General features: G+C 45.6%; 1 protein-coding gene across 3 annotated transcripts in view; it reads left to right on the top strand.

The window, feature by feature from the left end:
* Window positions 1-25,354, top strand: part of GIGYF2 (GRB10 interacting GYF protein 2) — a 165,959-nt gene that overhangs the window by 16,769 nt on the left and 123,836 nt on the right. For all 3 annotated transcript variants that reach the window (XM_045030279.1, XM_045030280.1, XM_045030281.1), the window contains exons 3-4: window positions 3,909-4,038; window positions 15,536-15,631. In XM_045030279.1, the coding sequence (XP_044886214.1) occupies window positions 3,909-4,038; window positions 15,536-15,631 (226 nt within the window). The remainder of the gene's footprint in view (window positions 1-3,908; window positions 4,039-15,535; window positions 15,632-25,354) is intronic.

Here is a 25,354-nt window from a genome sequence, read left to right on the forward strand (position 1 = left end):
GTAAGAGAAAGACAAAGGAAAGTATCTGTCCTCTACTTACTGTGGAAGGAGAGCTAATTGATGACATTAAGAAGGGTGAGGTGTTTAATGCCTATTTTGCTTCAGTTTTCACTAAGAAGTTTAATGGTAACCATATACTCAACACAGTACAGTAAAAGTTTTGTTGTCTGGCATGTTGGAGGAATGGGGGGTGCAAGTAAGTCAAAAATTCCTGTTCACTAAGAGGGAAGGAGTTTGAGTGTGGGAGGGGGCTTGGGGCAAGGGATTCCTGCAGCTCCCATTGGCTGCAGTCCCCGGCCAATGGGAGCTACGGAGCCAGCTCGCAGGGCGGGGCAGGAGCTGTGCACAGAGCTGCCTGGCTGAGCCTCTGCCTAGGAGCAGCAGGGACATGTCGCCGCTTGTGGGGAGCTGCCTGAGGTGAGCGCTGCCCAGATCCAGCACCCCAAAACCCCTTTCATGCCCCAGCCCCTGCCTCAAGCCCCCTCCTACACCTAAACTTCCTCCCAGAGCCCCCACCTGCATACCTTCCTGAAATGCCAGTTGCTAGAACATTCCGGTTGGTAAAATGCTGGATAACACAGCTTTTACTGTATTAACAACAAAAGAGAAGGAACGCAAGCCAAAATAGGGAAAGACCAGGCTAAAGAATATTTGGATAAGATAGCTGTATTCAAGTCACAAGGGCCTGATGAAGTTCATCCTAGGGAACTTAAGGAACTAGCTGAAGCAATCTCAGAACTGTTTAACAATTGTCTTTGAGAATTCATGGAGGACAGGTGAGGTCCTAGTAGACTGGAGAAGGGCAAATGGTAGTACCTATCTTTAAAAGGGAAACAGAGGACCCAGGGAATTACAGAACAGTCAGCCTAACTTCAATACCTGGAAGTATACTAGAACAAATTATTAAACAATCAGGGTATAAGCACCTAGAGGGTAATAGATTTATAGGGAATAGCCAACATAAGTTGGTTTGGCATGATTGTTCTTGCCAAACCTAATTTCCTTCTTTGACCAAATTACTGGCATAGTGGATAGGAGGGTTGTGCAGTAGATGTGATATCTTAGTTTTAGTAAGGTGTTTCACACAGTCCTACATGACATTCTCATAAACAAACTAGGGAATTGTGATCTAAATGAAATTACTATAAGGTGAGTGCACAGTTGGTTGAAAGACTAAACTCAGAGTAGCCATCGATAGTTTGCTGTCAAACTGAAGGGGTATATCTGGTGGGGTCTCGGAGGGTCAGTCCTGATCTAGTACTATTCAGTACTTTCATTAATGACTTCAGTAATGGAGTGGAGAGAGTGCTTATAAAATTTGCAGATGGCACTAAGTTGGGAGGGGATACCAGTACTCTAGAGAACAGGATTAGAATTCAAAATGACTTTGACAGATTGGAGAATTGGTCTGAAATCAGCAAGATGAAATTCAGTAAAGAAAAGTGGAAAGTACTACACTGACAAAGGAAAAATCAAATGCACAAGTGCAAAATGGGGAATAACTGGCTAGGTGGTGGTCCTGCTGAAAGGGAGCTGGGAGTTACAGTTGATCACAAATTGAGAGTTGTCAATGTGATGCAGTTGTGAAAAAGGCTACTATTACTCTGGGGTGTTTTTAGCAGGAGTGTTGTATGTAAGAGGTGAGAGAGAACTGTTTCAGCACTGATAAGACCTCACCTGGAGATTGTATCCAATTCTGGATGCCATGCTTTAGGAACTATATTGTGCATATATTGGAGAGAATCCAGAGGAGAGCAATAAAAATGATAAGTTTTTAAAAAATCTGTAAGGAAAGATTTAAAAAAACTGGGCATATTTAGTCTTGAGCAAAGAAGACTGAGGGGGGGTACCTGATAAGTCTTCAAATATGTTCGGGGTTGTTATAATCTGCAGCAAGAGAGCTTTAGGTTAGCTATTAGGAAATTTTTTCTAAATATAAAGGTAGTTAAGTTCTGGAATAGACTTCCAAGGGTGGTTGGTGAATCTCCATCATTGGAACTTTTTATGAACAGGTTAGACCAGCGGTTCTCAAACTAGGGGTTGGGACCCCAAGTGGGTCGCGACCCCAGGGTCGCAAGGGCTGGTGTTAGACTTGCAGGGACCTGAGGCTGAAGCCTGAGCCCCACTGCCTGGGGCCAAAACTGAAGCCTGAGAGCTTCAGCCCTGGGTGTCGGGGCTCAGGTTACAGGTCCCCTGCTGGGTGCTGAAGCCCTTGGGCTTTGGCTTTGCGTCTCTTCCCCTCCCTCCCCCCCTGGGGAGGGGCAGCAGGGCTTGGGCAGGCTCAGGCTTGAGTCCTCCCTCCTGGGGTCATGTAGAAATTTTTGTTGTCAGAAGGGGGTTGCGGTGCAATGAACTTTGAGAATCCCTGGATTAGACCAACACCTGTGTAGGTTTACTTGGTCCTCCCTCAGTGCAGGAGGCTGGACTTGATGACCTCTTGAGATTACTTTTAGCCCTGAATTTCTGTGGTTCTGTGAAAGTTTGATGGAGCATGAAGCTAACCTAGTGGGAGGTCAAGTATGTTTTTTTTCAAGCATATATTAGTTTTGTGAAGTTTTAGTTTTATATCTTTTGAGAGCTACAAATAATAAACTTTGCAAAACCATGCAGCATTTACTTACTCTCCTGAGGCTAGGTTCGTGCTCCAGCAGATGTTCATGAGTGGGGTGATATCTTTAGCATCAGTGATGGAGAGTTGAGTCTGAATGGAAGCCAGGAATCAGAATGAATCTGGAGATCTTCAGTCCTTTTTTAGAAAAAAACATTTTTAGTGTAAAACTTTCAAAAGCTTGGGCTCTTAAGTCACAATAAGTGCTTTTGAAAACTTCACCCTTACCATTTCAGAAATGGATTTAGAACCCTCCTTCCATTTGGCTCTTGGGATATTCTGTATATATTGATCCAGAGGAAGGAATATTCTAAAAGTAACCTATGGATTCTTTAAGGAAACTTAAAAATTGGTGCTACCAAATAGTAATAAATATTGCTTCTAGTTTTAGTTGGAATTGCACCACTTTAATTGACACTAAAAATAATCACTATTGCATATACAGAAAATAGTGAAATGGATGATCAGATTATATTTAATATAAACTATTACTTATGATATCACATCAACTATGAAAGTTTACATCGGTTTATAGCTCAGAAAATTAGAGGCTATGGAGTTTTTTACTTGTAAATCACTGAATTGAGTCTAGCCTATGTAACACGTGACAAAAGTCCTATCAGACAGCTGTTGTCTTTTTAAATGAGTTCATTGTCTCAGTCCCACTTCTTTGTGGGGTGGTGTCCACATGAGGAAAATCATCATACTAATTATTCTTGTTTGTGATCTTAGAAGAGGTTCCAAGAAATGTACAGCTCTTGCACCCCTAAAGATAGTTCTTCTGACTTAGGGAGCAGACACAATTTGCAGACATGTTTGAAAGCAGTAATCTAAAAATGTGTTTAAAATACTAAAATTGTCTAATGATTTCAGGACATTTTATAAAGCTTAAAATTGTTTATTTTGGTATCGTTTTAGACTAACAGGTAAAGTAGGGCTTCCAAGAATGGTAATCCACAGGGTTTAGAAGAGTAATTGTGCATGCCATCTTCTAATGCTTTGGTGGATAGTGTTTCCTGATGTGCTTGTAGGGAGAAATTTAATTATACATCAGCAGAGTGTTGTTGCTGTGCTGGTGCCATTGTGTGGTAAGCAGGGCTTCTTTTTAATAAAAAACAAACAAACTAGTCCTGGGATTTTTTTCCTCTACTGCTATAGGGTATCTGTGAAGCCAATCTGTTCCAATTGTTGGATTTATTTTATCCATCTCAAACTCTATTTTATGTCCGGTGCAGTGATATGATAGCACAGATATAGATTCTGTCCATTTTAATTTTGTTCCTCCTCTGCTTTGTTCTAGGCTGCGAGCGCTATCCAGTGGTGGGAGCGTGACTTCGCCTCCCCTTTCTCCCGCTTTGCCAAAGTACAAACTAGCAGATTATCGCTATGGGAGAGAAGAAATGTTAGCACTTTTCCTAAAGGATAATAAGGTGTGTGGGGGGTTAGAGGGGGAGGGTAGGAAGAAGGCTCGTCTGTAATCCCACAATCTTGTAATTATGGAAAGAGGTCTCTCTGTACAATGTGTGCCCAGGTTTTTTTTAAATGCATGTTCCTTAGTGGAGAACAAAAGTGCAGGTTATTTATATATGTCCATGTGGTTTTCTCTCTAGGTGCGCATGTGCTCCTGTCATATGAGATTGTAATATTTTGGCCAGAAGTGTTCATAGGGGGCATGCCTGCAACCTGCATGTCCTAGTGTCCCCTCCTCCCACCTGAGGACATAAAGGGTGGAGCAGACCCAACTGCCCTTAGTTCTTACCACTCCTAGCAGTGTCCATCTGCTATCCTGCAGCTCTGCTCTTCTAGTTAGGGTTTCAGAGTTTTTGTAGTGTGGTTACAGTAGCTATCTGCCTTGGCCTGTTGGCAAGAAATTAAATCATGCACCTACTCTGGTCACTGATCATTCCACTTTGGCATTGGTGCTTTGGTACCTCCTTTGGTACTGATACCCTTGGTTCTGCCTCGCTTAGTACTGTCCTTTCCAGCTCCTAAAAACCTCGTCATTATGCCAGTATCCATTATTCAGTCCAGTGGCAGTAACAGGCTTCTGTCAGTATCAGAACCAAAGATGTTCAGACTAATACAATTGTTATCCACCAAGCTCCTCTGGAGTCCCTCTTTCTGATTTATAGACCTATATCCCCATCTCCTCAGCCTCTATCAACACCTAAGGTTGGGTGCACTGTATGAGGAAGTGTATTCCTGTCTTTTCTTTGTCAGATCATAATAGGGAACCTTCTCTTAGATTTGTCCCTCAATCTCCAGTGTCTGTGAATAGAAGTCCAAAAGGAAGTGTAGAGGGCACTCTTCTCATTGACACCAAAAGAGGCATGGGTTGTACAGAATCCAAACCCTACGGGTATCGCCACCTTAGTGCCATATACCATACCTGATGTCATGCAAACCTGGCCTTACTGGCCACTTTGGAACCCTAAAACTCTACTTCCTAGACCTCAGTCATTGAAAGTTCCTTTGTCTCATCACAGGTCTCTTTCTATGAGGCCTTCTGGAGCATTATAAGTCCTCACGTTGTGAGGCATGTGGCCAAAAATGAGGAGGATCAGGAAGAAGAATAGCTCCTACAGTACCAGTAGTCATCCCATACACCTTCCCAGATGCAGATATTAAGCCTAATTTACCATCTGCTATTGATAACTTTAAGGCTTTTCAAGACCTGTTAAAATACATAGCAGATACCTTAGACATTGGGAGTGGCTCAAGGAAGTCAATAAATTATTTAACATGTTGCATCCCACAATATCAGGCAGGTTAGCCACACCACATATGAAGTTACTTTCAGACCTGGCAAAGACAAGGAAATCACTGGCCTCCAGCCCTGCAACTTCTGAAAGATCAGTGTCCTTGCTAGGTCCCTCCTGAAAGGTTCCAGTATTTTTATGTTCACCCTGCCCCAGTTCACTAGAGGTCGCTGCAGTGCAGGAGAAAATAAAACAAGGACTTGCTAAGATGACTCCTAAGGAGAGGGACCTAAAGAAACCAGACCTTTTTGGGAGAAAAGTTTACTCTTCAGTCAACCTTTAGGTTCTTATAGTAAATTTATTAACCTTTGAAAGTGATATATGCCTACCTCTAGTAGGATAAGATCTCCCATTTTGCAGATAAACTACCTCAGGAGTATATGGAGGAGCTGAGGTCCATTCTTACCGACTGCCAAGACATTGTTGCAGGCAGCTCTAGATGTGAGAGCTATGTCTACTTCTATTACCATATTGAATCTTAATGGCTGAAATCATAAGATCTACTGAAAGAGCTAGGGTCACCATTGAGGATGTGCCATTTGAAGGTTCTGACTTAATTCTAACATGGATGAAGTGCTACATTTTTTTGGAGAATTCCAGGACAATTCTTTGCTCTCTGGGCCTTTATCCTCCAGCTTGGAGGAGGAGAGAGGACAAACCTCAAAGAGAATGCTCATGTTACCAGCAGAAATCTGCTGAGCCTCCCAGAAAGAAACCTCCTTCTTCCAGTGAAGAAGCAATTCAGCTTTCTTTTCAGCTAGCACTCAGGTTGCATCTGGATCCAGGCAGCAAGTTAGACATCATGGTCAAGAACCCTGGCCTGATCTGACTGGATGTATTCCTGCACTGCCTCCCCACCCTCCTGTTTGGCAGCTGCCTTTTTTACTTGTTGGAGATCTGAACTAGAATTGGGTTCCAGTAGTCGTCAACAAAGGATTTTGGTCCAGTTTGAGTCCTTGCCAGCCCCCATGCTCTTCAAATCCAGCCCTTCTCAAGGACCCCTCTCATGAGATGCTGTTCAGACAAGAGGTGGACTCCCTTCTATAACTTGGAGTAGTGGAGGAGGTGCTTCTCAAGTTTTTGGGGGGGGTTATCCCAAAAGAAAGGAGGATGGCTTCTCATTCTAGACTTCAGCAAGTTCATCCATTGTTTGATGAATGATAGTCTAGGCATCCATAATACCTTCTGTAGATCTTTAGTTTGCAGCTGTTGACTTCCAATATGCATATTTTTGTCTGTCCATCCAGTAGGCAGTTAAACCTTGTTTCCTAGTGTGAAGCTCACACTTATCTGCACAGAGTATTATCTTATCTGCACAGAGCCTTTAAGACTTTCCATGGCAACAAAAAAGTTTAGCAAGTGCCCAGCAGTTCATCTATCCATACCTTGAAGAATGGCTGATTGAAGGCAAATCTTTTCAGAAGGTACCTCGCTCAATAAGAATAGTCCTCAAGCTCTATACCTCAGTGAGACTCAGTGCAAACCATGACAAATCCACTTTTATTCCAACTCAGACAATTTTGAGTTCAGGACTACTCCTATGAACTCTAAAACAGCAAGAGGCTGAAGTAATTCTGTGCCATTGTGGACATCATCTCAGAATTGAAGAGTCATCTCCAGGCTTCAGTATGAGACTGCCTCAGCTTATTAGGTCACATGGCAGCTTGCGCTTTAATAACGCTGCATTCAAATAGATTTGAAGTCTGTTTTATCAGCCCAGCAGATACTGCATAGACTTACAGGTTTCAGTCCCTCCAGAATTGCTATCCTTTCTAGTCTCATATAAGGATCCATAAGAAATCTGCCAGGGCATACTTTATGCTTCATGCCTCCCTACCTCGAATGGGGTAATGGATGCTTCCCAGAAAGGATGTGGAGCTCACATAGGTGATCTACAGATGCAGGGTCTTTGGTCCCCAAAAGAATCTCATATCCATATAAACATGCTGAAGCTGAAAGCCATACATTTAGCATGTAAAGCTTTCCTGATCTTTCTCCAGGGAGCCGTGATTCAAACTCTGAAAGACGGTACTACAGCAATGCGCACTATGTCAGCAGAGAATGGAGAGTGAGATAATCTCTGTCAGGAGACAATACATTTATGGAAGCAATGCATACAACATTAGATTACTTTCACAGCTGTGTATTTACCAGATTATCCTTACAGGAAATACTCCAACAATCAAGAATGGGCTTTCGAGGATTCTGTCCTCCAGCAAATCTTCCTCTAATGGGGACCCTCATTCTTCGACTTAATTGTCACCAACTTTAACAAAGTGTCAAATGTTATGCTGAAGAGGAGGTTGCCTTCCAATCCTGTAGGTGAGAGATTGTTGAAATGGATCTTTAATGGCCCACAGCTGGGCAGATTACCAGTACCAGTGAAAATTTGGATTCAATTTGCTCAATGCACAGCAGTTTGAGAGAGAATTACACAAGCAGTGAAAAGTTATATAATACAGCTTCCTAATAAGCTTCAGTTCCCCAAGCATATACCCTCAGTAACTATGTTGGCCCTACACAGTATCCTGTTTGCAAACCAAGCAGATATAGCTACCAGTCCTAGATGGAGTCTTCTTTTCTTCTCAAGTACTTGGTATGTTAAATGTCCCCCGAAGCAGGGTCTTGGTTACCCTGAGGCCCTCTGGTTCAAAAGTCCTAGAAAAGTCTCTCGTAGCAAGAGGTTGATTACCCTGGGACCCTCTGTCTTACAGCATCATGGATCTCTTCAGATGTTAATAGAGGATCTAAGAACTATGATATTCTGGACATTTATACCCCTTGCTCTCAAAGAAGACGTGTGTCCTCAAAATATGCCCTGTGGGCATTCCATTCCTGGTTTTTCTAATTAATTTTTTAGAAGGGACTGCAAGACAGAGACCACAGATCAGTTGATGTTTACCTTCTCATCTATCATTCACTTGAGCTCTTAGTGTGGTGCCATCCTAAAGGGTAATTTTGACCTGGGTCATTCAGTACCAATCTCACTAATCACATTTTCTGTGTTTCCTTTACTTGGTGAGCTGGCCAGCTGATGTGACGTGACCAAAATTTCAAGTTGAAAACACACACACAGATTGAGCCTCTGGTTAACCATTCAAGTGCAATTTCAGCACTCTCAGTAAATTTCCATACCAACTGTCTGATGTGAAGAGATCCCTGCTCCCAGAATCCTCTAGCAAATTCAGACGTACCAAGCCATACCAAACTTGTGTTCTCCACATTACTTTGTATGAATCACAGCAATTCATAATTCAGCAACATCCAAACAAGGACCTAATGTATGCTCTTCCATGATCCCTTGAATTTCCCGCATCTTCAGAAAAATGAGACAGGACAAGGCCTTACTAACGATAACCTCAGTGTTTGTACTCCTGACCCGATACACCTGTGGATGCAGCCTCCAATTGCTCTACGAGACCTGTCACGTTATTTCCCAAGATCATGGCCAAATCCTGTCCCCAGTCCTTCATCTCTGCATCTGACCATATGCACATTTGCTAGCTGAGCATTATGAACAGAAGGTGCTCTTCTGAAGTGCAGGACACTCTCTGATTCAAAGCAGAAAAGCTTCTACGAGGCTAACATATAGATTAAAGTGTTAAAGACTACTAGCCAAGCTTCTCAGCGTTTGCTAGATGTCGCTATCTAGTAGTGTTTTGGGCTATTTATTATTTTATTATTATTTTAGCTCAATTAGAGTCCACTTAGTTGCAATTTGAGCCTCTCACCCTTTTATTTAAGGTCACACTATCTTTTCACATTCCATAGTTATGAAGTTAGTGAAAGATATGGTCCATAGTTTTCCTCTACTTGGCAGCCCTTCTCTTTTCTAAAATCTTAAATATTGTCTTTCTGGCCCTGATGGATCCCTCCTTTGATCCTTTGCAGTTTTGTTCTCTGTCACCATTGACTAACAGGGTGAGCGAGATCCAAGCGTTGATGGCAAAGCCTCCTTATGCATTATTGTATAAGGATAACATGACTCTCAGACATCACCCAAAGTTCTCATCTAAAGTAGTCTCAGATTTACACCTGGATCAGTTCATATCCTGGTATTTTTAGCTATGCTGCATTTGACTTCTGGAGAGATTTAAGTCTCATACACTGGATGTGTTGATAGCACTATCATAACTCCCTCAGGAGGAAAAAACCCTTCTTTGAGTGATTGCTCATGTGCATTCCGTCCGTGGGGCACACCAAGAAGGCTAAGAAAAGGTCGTCTCCGCTGAGACACCAGAGCAAGACTAGGGAAGAGACTAGACCCACGTTAGGCAGGTCTTGATCCCCATCAGCCTTCAGGCCTCCGACTCAAGTTGAGCAGAGTTGCCCAGCCCTCTCAGCGCAGGCCTCCTTGGACGTCCAGGTGCCCTCTATGCTGGAGGCCCTGCAAGCGGCTTGGGATGTTGTCTCTGCCGGTACCAGGGGCACCGCTACCGTTGGCTCCCTGGTCCAGGGGCAAGCCACTGCTTGGATCTCTGCAGCCGCCTCCTGGTTGGTACCGTTCGCGGTCGAGGGAATGTTCCTGACGCCTTTTGCTGCCCCGTGCGCAGTCTGCGCCGGTCCCCATCAACCCCCACCAGGTTGTCTGGCTGGGTTCCGACTGGCAGGGGTTCCAGGCACTTCTCTGCCTCGAGAGATCGTAGACCTCGTGAGCGGAGTGGCCCTGTCGAGACCAGGACAGACGGCACCGGAGGTCCTCGTCTTTGAGAGGCTACTCTAGTCCGTTGCGATATGGGTGTCAACGCTGTTCCTGTTCTTCATCTTGCTCCAGGACCACACTGCAACACCACTCCTGCAGTCCCGGGCGTCGATTGCTGTCGCCTCGCCATTGCGGATCCACCTGCCGCAGCTGATCATGGAGCACCTCCTGCTGGCGGTATCACTCCTCCATGTCGGGATCACGGTCTCGTAGTTGGCACTGTTCCCGACGCCACCACTCCTCCTGGTCCAGGGACAGTGGCAGGTCATATGCCAGCCCGGCCTTCCTTCGTAGTCATCAGTCGATGGGACAGGCTAGTCAGGCTGAACCGCCTGCTCTACTGGTGCCACAGCAGGTGCAGTGGTGGCAGCACCATGGTACCAGTGGGCCCCGTGGGCCCCGACGCAGTCCCCAGTAGGGGCTTGCTCGGTGGCTGGAGCCTTGGAGAGACCGTTGGCCTCCCTATCCCGGCCTCCCTATCCCAGCCTCCCAGAAAGGAGTCAGTGGGGCATGCATCTTCGGTTCTGCACCCAGAGGGTGACCAAGTGGTGGGACCTCCAGTACCAGTGGGTATGCAGAATACTGCACCCCAATCCTTATCCTCCCCTGATGAGGCAATTGTGGCCCCTCCTCCCACTGTTCTGAAGGAGGACTCTTAAGGCCCACCAGGAACTATTGAAAAGGGTGGCATTGAGCCTCAACCTTCAGACCGAGGAGGTGGAGGAACCCTCAGACTCCCTCTTCAATGTCCTTCAAATGCTTTATGGCAAACTCAGGCTTCCTTGCCTCCCATCTCTGAGGGCAGAACGGAAGTACTTTGTGCCCACCAAGGGGCATGAATACCTGTACATCCACCCTGCCCCCAATTCCCTGGTGGTCAAGTCGGTCAGTCATAGGGAGAGGCAGGGCCAACCAGCCCCTACTCCAAAAAAATAAAGACTCAAGGAGGCTGGACTTATTTGGGAGACAGGTTTATTCGTCCTCGAGTTTCCAGTTAAGGATGGCGAACCATCAGGCCCTCCTGGGTCGGTATGAGTTCAGTTTGTGGGGCTCTCTACCCAAGTTCGAGGACTCCCTCCAGGAGCGCAACAGGAAGGAGTTTAAAGCTCTGGTGGAGGAGGATACAGCGGCTGCCAGGGCAACCCTGCAGGCAGTGTCCAATGCTGCAGATACGAATGCAAGATCTGTGGCCTTCGCGGTGTCCATGAGGAGGGTGTTGTGGCTCCTGCTGTCTGGGCTGTCCAGTGGGGCGCAGAACTCCTTGCAGGACCTTTCGTTCGATGACAAGGCCCTGTTTGTGGAACAGACGGATGTAAAATTGCACAGGCTGAAAGATTCCCGCACAACACTCAAGACATTTGGCCTCTACGTCCTAGCCCCGGCCAGGACCAAGTTTAAGCCTCAGCAGGCTCCCAGCCAGGCCACCCACTCTAAATATGAGCCCCCTTATAAAAAGTCACGGGACTATAAGAAACGCCTGCAGAGGCAGTCCTGGTCTGCCCCCCCCCCCAGCCTGTGCCCTTCAAGGGTAAACAGGTGGGGAAATCTAAGTTTTGATGGGACCCCTGGGGGTGACTTACCAGTTCATACCAGGGATCCACCCGCAATAAAGCTTCCCTTCTCCAACCGCTTGTGTGCTTTTTCTCCCTGAGTGGTCGCAGCTGACTTAGGACCGTTGGGTTCTCAACACAGTCTCCCAGGGCTACGCTCTCCAGTTTACCTCTACCCTGCCCAACTACCCTCCGTCCCCATCCCTACTAGGGGACCCCTTTCACAAGGCCCTGCTTGAGCAGGAGGTGGGGTGGCTCCTTGGTTTAGGAGTGGTGGAAGTGGTGCCAGTGGAGTTCAAATGCAAGGTGCACTATTCCCGCTGTTTCCTTATCCCAAAGGCCAAAGGGGGACTCACGCCTATCCTGGACCTGTAAGACCTGAACCAGTACATGGTAAAGCTCAAGTTTCGCATGGTCTCTCTGGCTTCCTCATCCCCTCCCTGGATCCCAGGGACTGGTACGCCGCTCTCGATCTGCAGGACATGTACTTCCACATGCATATTTTCGAGGGACACAGGCGTTTCCTCCATTTCATTGTTGGGCAGGAGCACTACCAATTTATGGTCCTCCTGTTTGGACTGTGCACTGCTCCCAGGGTATTCACGAAGTGCATGTCTGTGGTGGCGGCCTACCTCAGATGTCATGGGGTTCAGATCTTCCCCTATCTGGATGACTGACAGGTCAAGGGCAGCTCCAGATCGCAGGTGCGGGATCATGTGGCGGCACTCCTGTCCACATGCGCCACCCTGGGCCTGTTAGTAAACGACACCAAGTCCACGTTAGTCCCAGTGCAGAGTTCATCGGGGCAGTCCTGGACACTACATTGGCCAGGACCTCCCTCCCACCAGACAGATTCGAGACCTTGAAAAAGGGCTCATTGACACAGTCACACAGTTTCTCGTGACCACATCCAGAGCGTGCCTCCAGCTCCTGGGTTACATGTCGGCATGCACATATGTGGTTTGCCATGCCAGACTCAGGATGAGGCCCCTCCAACTCTGGTTGGCCTTGGTGTTCTCCCAGTCCAGAGACAGGATGGACAAAGTCCTCACTGTGCCCGAGCCGGTGATCGCCTCCCTACAATGGTGGCCCTCTCTAGGGGAACATGCTCCATGGGGTCCTGTTCAGGGGCAGACCCCCATCGGTGGAGCGGGTGTCCGACACGTCGGACCTGGGGTGGGGAGCCCATGTGGCAAACGTTCAGACCTAAGATCTGTGGTCCATGCAGGACCTTGCCCTGCATATAAATGTCAAGGAGCTCAGGGCGGTCTGGCTGGCATGCATGGCCTTCCGCTCTCACCTGGAGAGCAGAGTGGTCAGGGTTCTCACGGATAACACGGCCTCGATGTTTTACATCAGCAGGCAAGGCGGGGCCTGCTTGTCAGGAAGCCCTCAGGCTGTGGGACTTCTGTATAGCCCATGATATTTGCCTACAGGCCCACCACTTACCGGGCACCTGGAACTTGTGGGTGGATTGCCTGAGCCAAGATTTCTCTCAGCACGAGTGGTCACTACACCCAAAGGTGGTGCACAGGATTTTCCAAGAGTTGGGAACTCCCTAGGTGGACCTTTTCGTGACTTGGCAGAACCGCCGGTGTCCCCGTTTCTGCTCCAGGAGGGAGAGGAGGTTGGGGGTGGGTGCCATTTCTGAAGCCTTCCTCCTATCCTGGTTGGGCCAGCTTCTCTATGCCTTTCCCCGATCCCACTGATCGGCAAGGTCTTGGAGAAGATAAAAACGGACAGGGCCTGGGTCCTCCTGACTGGGCCACACCGGGGCAATCAACATTGGTACTGGACTTTCATGGGTCTGGCAGTCGCCCCGCTGTGGCTGTTGCCGTCCTGCTCGGACCTGCTCTCCCAGGACCAGGGCCGCCTCCTCCACCCCAACCTAGCGGCACTCCACCTCACGGCGTGTCTGCTCAATGGTTAGGCTGGGAGGAAAGGACGTGCTCGGAAAAGGTTCAGCGCATCCTCTTGAAAGCAGGCGGCCCTCCACGCGTTTGGCCTACTTGGCAAAGTGGTCTTGGTTTTCCTGGTGGGCAGCTGAGCTGGGTGTTTCGCCCGTAGCTGCTCCGATCCAACTCATTTTAGACTACCTCCTTCACCTTGGAGCCCAAGGTCTAGTGCCCTTGTCCATCAAGGTGCACTTGGTGGCCATATCGGCCTTCCACCCCCCAGTGCAGGGGCACACGGTATTCTCCTATGCTATGACTAGCCGATTCCTTAAGGGTTTGGATTATCTCTTCCCGTACATTAGGTCCCCCCACTTCCCGCAATGGGACCTGAACTTGGTGCTGGCCCAGTTGATGGGTCCCCCTCTGAGCTGCTAGCTACATGCTCCTGGTCGCACCTCTCGTGGAAGGTAGCCTTCCTGGTGGCGATCATGTCAGCTAGATGGGTCTTGGAGCTCAGGGCCCTGACCTCTGAGCCCCCGTACATGGTGTTGCATAAGGATAAGATCTGGCTCCGACCACATCCTTCGTTCTTCCCTAAGGTGGTCTCCGCCTACCACATGGGTCAGGACATCTTCCTGCCGGTCCTCTGTCCCAAGCCCTATGCGTCCAGCGAGGAGCGCCGCCTCCATACGCTGGATGTGAGACTGGCTCTGGCCTTTTACCTGGAGTGGACTAAGCCGTTTAGGAAGTCTTTGCAGCTGTTCATCGCCTTGGCTGAACACATGAGAGTGGCCGATCTCCACTCAGCGGCTCTCCAACCAGATCGCCTCGTGTATCTGTACCTGGTACGACCTGGCAGGAATCCCTCTGCCGTCGATTGTGAGGGCACACTTAACTAGGGCACAAGTCTTGTCGGCTGTCTTTTTAGCCCATGTCTCCATTCCGGACATTTGCAGAGCTGCCACATGGTCTTCCGTTTACCTCGCATTATGTGATCGTCTCCCAAACTAGGGAGGACGCCGGGTTCGGCAGGGCTGTACTCCGTCCTGAGAGTCTGTGAACTCCTACCCACCTCCAACAGATATTGCTTGGAATCACCTATTGTGGAATGCACATGAGCAATCAGTCGAAGAAGAAAAGATAGTTACCTTTTCCATAACTGTTGTTCTTCGAGATGTGTTGCTCCTGTCTATTCCACACTCCGCCCTCCTTCCCCTCTGTCGGAGTTGTCTGGCAAGAAGGAACTGAGAGTTGGGGGAGCGTGCAATGCTCCTTATACCGCGTCATAGAGGCACCACTCCAAGGGTCGCTAGGGGCGCTCCCTTACGGGTACTGCTAGGGGAAAAACTTCTGGCACCAATGCACCTAGTTGCCAGATTAGATGTCCAAGTTGGTAGGGCCTGCAGTCTCTCTGTTCAAACAGGACTCCTAGCATCTACTTCCTTAGAGAGAACTGCTATATAAGTGGGATCCACGTGGCCATATACTTGAAGAATGAATAATTGCTTTCTCAACAGTAACAGTAACTGTGGTTCTTCGAGCTGTTTTTGTCCATTTGGATCCCACGACCTGTCCTCCTTCCCTGCTAAAATGGAGTGCTTCATACTATGATTCTGTATTGACAAAGGACCTGAGGGGCAGTTGGGCTTGCTTCACCTTTGATGTCCTTGGGTGAGGGGTATGAGGATATGCAGGGCATAGGTATCGCTCCAGTGGACCCTGCTGGCGAAAAGAATCCGTTTGCGTGTGCATGGGGTTCATGTACACCTAGAGTAGCATCCACACAGACAAAATAGTTCTAACAATCACACTTTATAGTAAATACCTGTTCTCTTGGCTGGCTGTGTTCCTGGATGTCGGCTTCCAGAACCCTGGAGAAAGACAAGTAGGTATTGAACAGAGAGAGGAGATTTGCTGGTGGCGATTAGAAGGTGCATAGTGCCATCTCTGGAATTTGTGTACTGGGGTGTAATGCTTGATCTGTAGTGTAGCTCTTAACATGCCATCTTCCTTCCCTGCAGATACCTTCAGACCTCCTGGATAAGGAGTTTCAGCCTATTTTACAGGAGGAGCCCCTGCCACCACTGGCACTTGTGCCTTTTACAGAAGAAGAACAGGTTGGTATCTGCAGATGTTTAAGAGATGACTTTGTGAAAAATGAATCTGAATAACTAAGAATGTTCTGTGGACTGGGACTAGACTAATGGCAGATGACAAATAGAGTGTATTATATCTGAAAATATAACCCTTTCCATACTGATAAGCTTAAGACTGGGAGACATGAGCAAAGAGCTCTATAAGAGAGCTCTGTGTTGCCATAGAGTGCAGGTTCCTGGCCTCAAAACCCAGTTGGCATCCTATATTGTTTAACCAGAGTCCCTTTGTTCACCATTTTGCTTCTGCTATATTAATAGCAGGCATTCCCTAGTTGAGCTGGTAATCCAAAATTATCAGAAGCTCCCAAGAAATGAGTGAGATTTATGTAGCTTTTTGTAGAACCCTGTCTCTGAGTTCACAGAATTTTCAGATCAGTAGGACAGCAGTTACAAGAAAAATGTAAAAATTTTAATGCTAATTTACCATTTTGGTGATTGCATGACTGATTCTTCAAGTGTCCTCTGCCTATTCGTGCTCATGAGATGCAGTTCTGATGGTGGAATTTTTCAATAGCAGTGCCTATGGAAACACATCTGCTCTTCCTCCTGGCCCTCCCTTTACTGATCCTGAATGTTCTGAGGGTAACACTGTAAAAAAGGGCATGTTGCTCTGGCAGTTTCTCTTCCAGCTGCCATGCTCACAAATGAGTAACTGCTCTGGGCCTTTGGCCTGGATCCTTGGCTTACACCAATGCCTTCTACACACTTTTAGCATTTATAATAGATTAGATCTTAGTGTAAATAGTTAAATTTTAACATTTTAGTGATAGGTTTTATTTCTTAATTTTTTTTCTAACTAGTAGTTTAGAGTGTTGGTTCAGGGATTAGGATCCAGTGGTGGATCCAAAGATCAAGAGGCCTCTTGTCCCACTGTTTTTTCTGGCATTTGAACCTAATACAAGATGCTTAGCTTGCCTCCAGGAAGGACACACTCACTCAAGAAGGTGCTCTATCTGCAGTTCTTTGCCCCTGAAGGCTTGGACAAAAATCAGAATAGACCACAAGCTCTGCTTCTGCAGGAGGTTTGACAGCCAAGTTTTTCAGATCCGGCACATCTCTCAAATCCTTGGGAGCACAGACCAGCATCTGCCCCACAATGCTTCTGGTGAGAAACAGCAAAAATCTCTGCAAAAGGTACTGTCTTTGGTTTAAAGCTTCAGGAAATCTGCAAGACTCAAGAAGAGAGACAAAACTTGAATCCAAAATTAGAAAGCAGAGATGGGAAAGGCCTCTGAGCAGACAGCTGCTGCTCCTCCCTCCCTCCCCCATTATGTTGACCATGGCACGCATAATACCTTCCCTTTCAACACAAGACTAGTTTGTAGCTCTTAACCTAAAGGGTACACATTTGCATATCTCAGTCAGACCGGCACACTCATGTATCTTGGTTTCCTAGTAGGAGGGGATGACTTCCAGTTAAGACTTCTTCCCTTTGGCCTTTCTGCTGCACCCAGGGTTTTATATCTATACATGATTTGGCTAATCAAAGCATTATCAGAAGAAAATGCATCCAGACCTATATCTTAAATATGCTCCCTGTTCAAGAAGTTATGCCTAAGGATAAACTGGGAGAAATCATTATTGAGACTCACATAGGATTACCTTCATAGGAGTGATATTGGACTCATTCTGCAGTGCTGCTTTGCCCGAAGAAATGTTTGAAAAGATTAAATGAGCTATGCCATTGCTACACCAACTTCCATGCCAAAAGTCCTCCTCTTTCTCAGACTAATTGACTTCATAGACTCAGCTATGTCTTACACTTCACATCAAGCTTAAAAAGAGTCTCTCTGGTACTAGCTGACAAAGAATGTGTTCCAGTCTCTGTCATAGTGGACTCAGAGTCTCAGTGTTATGAAAGGAGTGGCTTTCAGCCCTCCAGCACCATCAGCAACAATAACCTGTCACATTCAACGTGGGCTGAGGAGCTCACTTCAACAGGCTGTGCGCCACCACGGGAATGCCTATGAAAAGGAAATGCACATCATTGTGCTAAAAATCAGAGCACTGTGTTGGGCTCTGAGCTCTTCTTCCTCATGTCAGAAGATAGAGCATGTTGACATGGACAGACCAGTGGCAATGTACTATATAAACAAGCAGGAAGGAGCTCACTCAGCGCAACTATGAAGAGAAGCAGTAGGTCTGTGGCAATGAAGCATACAGTACAAGATGTACCCTGTATTACTACATCGAGCAGAGAACGACATGTCTTGTGAATCAGCTGAGCAGACACAACAGAACTCCATGAGTGGTTGTTAGAGATGACGATACGCATGATCTTCAACTCATGGGGTGTCACGATATAGATCTCTTTCCAGTTAGGCAGAATGCAAAATGAGCCAGGAAGTGACAACCAATCCTTTTGGATGCATTCCTCATAAGATGAAGGCATACAGGAAAACCTGCCTTCCTCTCACTTTTCCTAATCCACGGAGGAGTGGTGTGGTGATGGTGGTTTAAAAAATAAAATAAAATAAAAAAGGCAAAAAACAAACACACAACAGTACAGAACTAAAGTAAATTTGGTGATTCTGGCATGGCTGAGGTAACAGTGGTTCCCAGACCACCTTTGGCTATCAAAAGGAGTTTACCAGTCTCTCCCTCTTACTCCAGATCTGTTGAATTGACAAAACAAAATGTCTGAAGACTAGGGCTGTAGGGCTTTGATAGAGTTGGAGCAGTCTTGCTCTCTAGATATACATGTCCTACTTAACTGTAGGAAAGAATCAACTTGTAAGTGTCGTTAACCTCAAATGGAAGAGATTTGTTTGGGCAAACAGTAATAACGTAACCCTAACCATGGCTCCAGTTCAGCATATATTAGAATATCTGCCACAGACGAAACTTTCAGGGTTCTTGCCCGTCAATGAAGGTTAATCTAGTAGCCATATTTATAAGTGAGAGGTTATGCCAGTAACCATTCAGTATTCACACACACGTGAGTTGAGATTTATGAAAGGATTAACATTCCCCAGGAGTTAGTCTTCTGTTGCGTGTGGAGACCTCAACAAATTCCTCACACAGGTAATGAAGCCTCCATTTGGGCCAATGGCAGAATGCCCTTTATTTCACCTTTCAGTTAAACATTTGCTAGAAGAGTGAGTGAACTACAGACCCACTATTTACTGTTTTACATAAGGACAAAGTTGTGCTACATCCCCATCCCAAGTTCCTCCCCAAAGTGGTGACCTAATGTCATGTTAATCAGTTAACCTGGCAGTGTTCTTTCCAAGATCTCTCTCTCGTGCAGGAGAAAATGTTTCATGTGTTAAACTAAAGCCCTTTTTGTATCTATTTTAAATAGGACTCAATTCAGGAAATCACCATATCTATTGGTTTCCTATGCTGACAGCAAAAAATTCAAAGCAGTCACATCTTAGACACTATCAAAATAGGTTAGGCTCTGCTTTCATGAGGCCTACGCTTTAGTGTCAGTCCTTGTTCCTAAGGAAATTGGGTCACAGTTTGTGAGCGCCGAGGCAGCTTCAATGCCATGCTTTAGACATGTTACTTTTACAGAGGTCTGTAGGGCTACAATGTGGAGCTCCCTGCATATGTTTACAAAACACTAGTCTTTAGACTTAGCATCCAGAGCTGTTGCACAGTTTGGCAGGGCGGTACCCTATTTAATTAGGATTCCATGTCCCACCTTCCTCAAAGGGCAGTATTGCTTGTCAAACTACCCTTATGAGTGGGAATATGCAGAGGACACTCAAAGAAGAAATGGAGGTTACTCACCTTTGCCAGAGGTCTTTGAGAGATATTCACGCATCCTGCCCACCTTTCTCTCTTCCTCAGAGTCCTAATTACAACCAAAGTGGGACTTGGAGGAGGCACTTGAAGGATCTGAGGCGGCCAGAGTGCCACATCCCCTTTTATAGCCTCGCCCTCAGAACATTCAGGAACAGTGAGGGGAGGGGCAGGAGGGGGCATGAAAACGCTCCAACGAGCACTGCTATCAAAAAGTTCCACAGTCAAAGCTGGACCTGAGGCACATCCTGTAAGTGTGACTATGCAGAGTCCATCTTGAAGAACTCTGGTTACAGGTGAGTGACCTCCATATCTAGTTCTGTGTCATCTTGAAGGCACTGTGCTCACTGCTCTCCTTAAGAGTACCTCTGCCTTAGTTTCTGTGCCTGCTAAAACAACAATTGTTGTCCCACTTTTTACATTTTGAGGACGTTTTCTTCCAACTTTTCTAGATATGACACTCAATCTTAGAGGTTGTTGAATGGGGCCTTGGAGAGGATACTCGTCAAAGTCAGGCAAAATCATTCTTTTTCAATTATCCTTCTCCTGAGTGGGTCTTATACGGTGAGGTCAACTATCATGTTAGAGATGTCTAGACAATTGGTGTCAGAGCCCTGCAGATCCTCTGCTAAATGGAGTCAATTGTAATACAGACCTGCTGCCTGGGTCTTGGTGGTTTTACTACTTCCCCAAGTACTCACTATTGAGTGGTGGTAGAGTTTCAAAGGGATGCCATTATTACCTCAATTTCCCTCTCTGGGGGTAAAAGTGGTCCTTGTGTTCATGTCCTTGGAAGCCAAAGAAGATTGACTTCGCAAATAAATCTCTTGGCACTCAGGTTTCGAAAGTTTGGCTCTCAAGGTATTCATCCTTCATCTCCATCCAGATAATACAAATTCTCAGATCTCACGGTGGGAATGTATTACTTAAACTGTCAAGAAGGCTCTTGGTCTCCCTCTTATAGTAGGAAGCTGTTTGCCTGTGAGAATGGTGTATTTGTAACAATGCATAGCCCTTGGCTTTACATCTCACAGGGAAGAAGAGTACCTAGTTTTTGATCCGATCTGCAAAGGAGATGATCATGAGTAATCCCCCAAGGATTCAGTGGCAATCTTTCTCTAAAAACCAAACAGTCTTTTATGATTTTTCACTCTTTTTTTTTGGTTCTGGACTCCTTCCTGTGAGACAAGTGGCATTCCCCAAGCTGTAAGGTGGAGGTTCCCAATCTGTGGCCTATGAAGAGTTGGCTGGTCATGTGGTGCTGACTGTCCTCCTGTCTCTAGCTATTAACTTGATTGAAAGATGAAAGTGTACTTGCTTACATGCAAAATGTTAGGAAGTTGCTTAATTGCTTGCTTACTACTGTAGTTCCTGTAGATATACATGTGAACAGTGGCGCGGTGAGGTGGGCTGCACAACCATGAATGACAGAGCCAGGGGTCCACAGGATAATCTCTATTAGGATGTGGCCCAAACTGTGGAAAAAAATTGAGAACCCCTGTTCTAAAGTTGTTGGTTCTTAAGGGTAGTTGTAGCAAGCTTGATTTTGTGCCAGCTCTCCATGTACATGCCTGCCATCTTTTGAACCTTACAATCAGTTCCGTCTTGATGGTAGTCAGCAGTGGAGCTCTCTGCAAGACCTCTGGCTCTCTGTTTGCCCTCTGGCTTTTCAGTCCTCTCATCTGTCTGTCTTTGTTGTTGTTGTTGTGTTCTTCCCTACCTTCTAGCCAGACTCAGTCTTTATAGTCTTATTTGTGGACACCACAGCAATTTTGGCTTCTGGTGCAGGAGCGCTGGTAAAGTTTGTTCCCAGAGATTTCAAAGAAACTTTGGTTCCTTACCTGAGATCATTCTATTGGACACTGTTTTTTGTGGCTTAGTGTCCTGACTCATTTCATTGCCTCTTCATCTTTGTTTTGTACTTTGGAATTAATTTGCATGCAGACACACTTGCTTTGTGTGTCTTTACCTTTTCAGGATTTTGTCCACTGCCTTGACCTCTAGGAAGGAAGAATGCTCAGGAGGAATGTACAGATGAGTTACCTCATCCAGTAGAATTGCCATGTTCTTGCACCATATATTTGACCAGTTGAAGTTGTGGCAGACACTTCACAGCGAAGCCCAAGTCTCAAAAGACAATTGAGAAACAAACATTTATTTCTAGAGAATGTGGACTTGTTTCTCAATCCTCACATGAGGTCTTGAGGGTTAGCACTACCACAAACACGTTATTGTTTCCCAAGATCCTGAGCTTTAGTGCTGGGATTCCTTTGGACAAAGGGTTTTACTAGCCCATAATTGCAATCCTTCAAGTAGGGCTGCGAGCTTTTCATGAGCAAAGGGCAGATTGAGCTCTGGTAAAAGGTCCAGGTAAGGTTCCTTCTCAGACACTGAGTTTAAAGCACGAACCTATTCTAACATCAGCTCTGGGGTGGCTTTTTGGTGTGGTTTATGTGATATCTGGAGTGGATGCTTTGGGGTGGATGTCAGTAGGTCTACTTTGCTGCAAGATCTTACCAAGAGATCTGGAAAAATGAGGATCTGAGGAATATGTGGACCACTTCTAGTTGAAGGCCAACATGTTCTCTTGAGTCTGTTCTGTTCCTTTGCTCCCTTCTACGAGAGAGTCAGTTTTCATCGCAGTAGCTGGCTTCAACGGAACCTGATAGACATCTGCCCTGACAAAAGCAGCAGCAGGAGTGGGTCCTAAGCTCTGTCTCATAAAGGATCAAAATTGAAGATTTTTTTTTTTTTAAAGATTCCAGAGTGGATAGCCAGCCCAATCATGTTCTGTAGTTTGGCAGGACCGCCCTGTCAGAAGCAGACTGAGCTCTTTACCCCAGGACCCCTTTTTTCCTTGAGTAAGTGGATCTGTCATGGTTCATTAGAGCTAACAGTTATGAATTCAAATCCCTCTTCTGAATCAGTCTCGCTCTTTTTTTGGCCCAATGAATATTTAAGTACTTATACAAAATCAAACATCTTCAACAGGAAAGATTGAGACATGAATAGCCTATAGCCAAGTGATTTAGGGCAGTCACCTGGCAGAAGGGAGACCTGAATTCAAGTCCCTGCTCCAGAATGGGGATTGAAACCTGCGTTTCCTGCATTCCAGGCAGGTGCTCTGACCACTGGTAAAGATTATAAAGGGGTGTGCACACCGCCTTCCCTCTTCTCCCCCCTCAAACTATTTGCCCAACTTGTGAGCTAATGTTTTACATGGAAATTAATTTTCTTGGTGACAGTGGCTTTAGCTTATAGTGAGCTAGCTTCAGGCTGAAGTCATTCACCTTACGTTGCATATTACTAGGTGGTGTTATGAACTTTTCCGAGATTCCTCTTCAAGGAATATCATGTGTTTTGAGAGAGGATGGTTTCCACCACAGACAATGTATAACAGCCATATGGGTCTCACTCCTTGTACTTAGAGAGCATTCTTGTTCGGATTAGGTCTCTAGGAAGAAGTCCTGCTTTCTCTCAACCCTGCAAAACTGGCTTGTAGAATGAGGGAGTTCAAAGTCTCTTGCTCCATCCTATTGGCTATTGAGAGTAAAGTCTGATGTGTTTGCGAGGAATCTTTGGGGAGTGAGAAGAAATAAAAATTATTTTTGCATTGGCCTTTTTTTCTGCCTGTTGTAGTAATATTATTTCATTATTTTGTATTACGTTAGCACTGAGAGACACAAACAAAGATTGTGGCTCCATTGTGGTAGACCATCCACAAATGTAGAGGAGACCAGTTTGTGCTCCAAAGGGTTTCCAAATTAAATAGACAAGACAAAGGCTGGAAGAAATGAAGCATTAGCACCATTTTACCTGTGGAGCTATAAGGCACAGAGTTTTGAAAGAGATGCAATGTCTCTTCAGAGAGGTAGAACTACAGGTAATATCCCTATCCTTACAAGTGTAGAATGGATGAAACTTTCTCCAGTTAAACTTCATATAAGAAAGTCCAGATTAGCAACGCAGTCAAACAAAGGACAGGCACTTAGAACTTCACAACTTCAGTTCATCCACTTGAACTGAGTTCAGTATTTCTGTCAAATGGATGGGCCCCCAAGTTAACAGAAAATCTGATATTTTCATTGAAGCCTTTTGCACATGTAATGAATGCTTTGAAAAACAGTGTGTATAGTTGGTACCAATGAACAGGTCATTAATTGCACAAGACTATTCTCTTATTTTCTTCTTGTCACTCACTGACTTTTTGCTACATTACTGGCTGATTTTGGGCTACTTACACAGTGCTTTTGCAGCTAAGAGATTTTTCTACAACGGTAAACAGTAGTATAGATGCAGCTCCTGAATCTTGTGCTCCAACCTAGTGCATAGTGTATTACTGAAATTCTTTCATCTAAAATTCCAAACTCTTACACTGTGTCATGATGGACTTCTAAGTCTGAACTGCCTATAGTCATCAGTTCTCTTTATCTGCAGGTGGTCGAGAAACTTAATTTGTCCCTTTTCTGCTTATTTTTTTCCTTTCTTCCTAGACAGTTTTAGTTTTCAGATGTTTAGTGTAGCCATTTAGTTTCTCTAACAAATAAAACAAGTTTTTAAAGCATCAAACCACTGTCAATATTGAAATTTTCTTGTAAAAGTTTTTCTTCCAAAGCTCTCATTTTTCTTAGATTACTTTTTTTTTAAATCAAGCTTCTTACTACTTTGTGTGTGTTGGTCCTCTTATTTTTTTTTGGTGTTGAAGATTGCTTCAAGAATTGGCCAAAATTCAATCACAAAATGTCTGTTGGTAGAGACTGTAAGTGCTTGTGTGTTAAGGGTACATAGAGCTTGGGGGGAGTTAGACCATAAAACATCTACTGCAAGCTCTGCTCAAAGATGTTTCCTTTAAGTTTTGAGGTCCCAGAAAGAGCATGTTAGCCTCTGGAGGACCTTTCTAATCTAAGTCACTCTGGCCATGGCTACACTTGCAAATTTGCAGCGCTGCAGCAGGGTGTGAAAACACACCCTCTCCAGCGCTGAAAATTGCGGCGCTGCAAAGCGCCAGTGTGGTCAAAGCCCCAGCGCTGGGAGCACGGCTCCCAGCACTGTACGTTATTCTCCACAGGGAGGTGGAGTAGGGACAGCGCTGGGAGAGCTCTCTCCCAGCGCTGGCGCTTTGACTACACTTAGCGCTTCAAAGCAGCGCTTTGAAGTGCAAGTGTAGCCATAGCCTCTGTCAGTGTGAAAAGCCTGGGAAGAAGTTCTCAAAGGAAACAAAGCACCTGAGTTGGTTTGGCATATGTCTGATCTAATGATTTATTGTTAGTCACTATTTTAGGCAAAGCTGGCAGCCTACAATTGCTGTGTTTATAATAAGGTTGCCTAACATTTTCCATTATAAGACCCTGCTTTTCAGTTGCTTTTAATTTCCAAACTTTAAAACTGTTCAGGCTGAAATTTTCCATGCCAGTTGTTTGTCTTAGGGTAAATTTATTTTTTGGAAAATTTTCAGCAAAAACAATTAACCTCATTCTCAGAAAAGGCTGAAGGAAAACATACATTTTCCCAGTGTTAAATTTGTATAGTAGTTTTGTAGAGAAGCATAGACGTCCATGCTTTAGAGCAAGATTTCAGAATCTGGCAGGGGGAGTGTCTTGGGGGGTCAGAGAGGTTTCTTTTGCTGTCCCCAGGAAAATACACACAATTTGGCTGATTTACAAACCTCTGAAAATTGTTCTTAGCACATGCTTGGTAGCAGCTTGTTTGGCAGCCCTTTCACGGAGCAGGACTTTCCTGAAACTGCTCCTTCTGCTGGTGGGGGTTGAGGAAGGGTGGCCATGTGGGTGCCAGGAAGCAAAACTGAAAACAACTTTCTCCTGTTCTCTCAGTGCTCCTCTTGCTGGCTCTTGGGCAATATGGACAAGGAGGAAGCAGCAGCCTGAGTCAGAAGGGTGAGGAGATGGGATGGAGTGTACTCTTTGGTAGGAAAAG

This window comes from Mauremys mutica, chromosome 9 (genome assembly GCF_020497125.1).
Source record: "Mauremys mutica isolate MM-2020 ecotype Southern chromosome 9, ASM2049712v1, whole genome shotgun sequence".
NCBI lineage: Eukaryota > Metazoa > Chordata > Testudines > Geoemydidae > Mauremys > Mauremys mutica.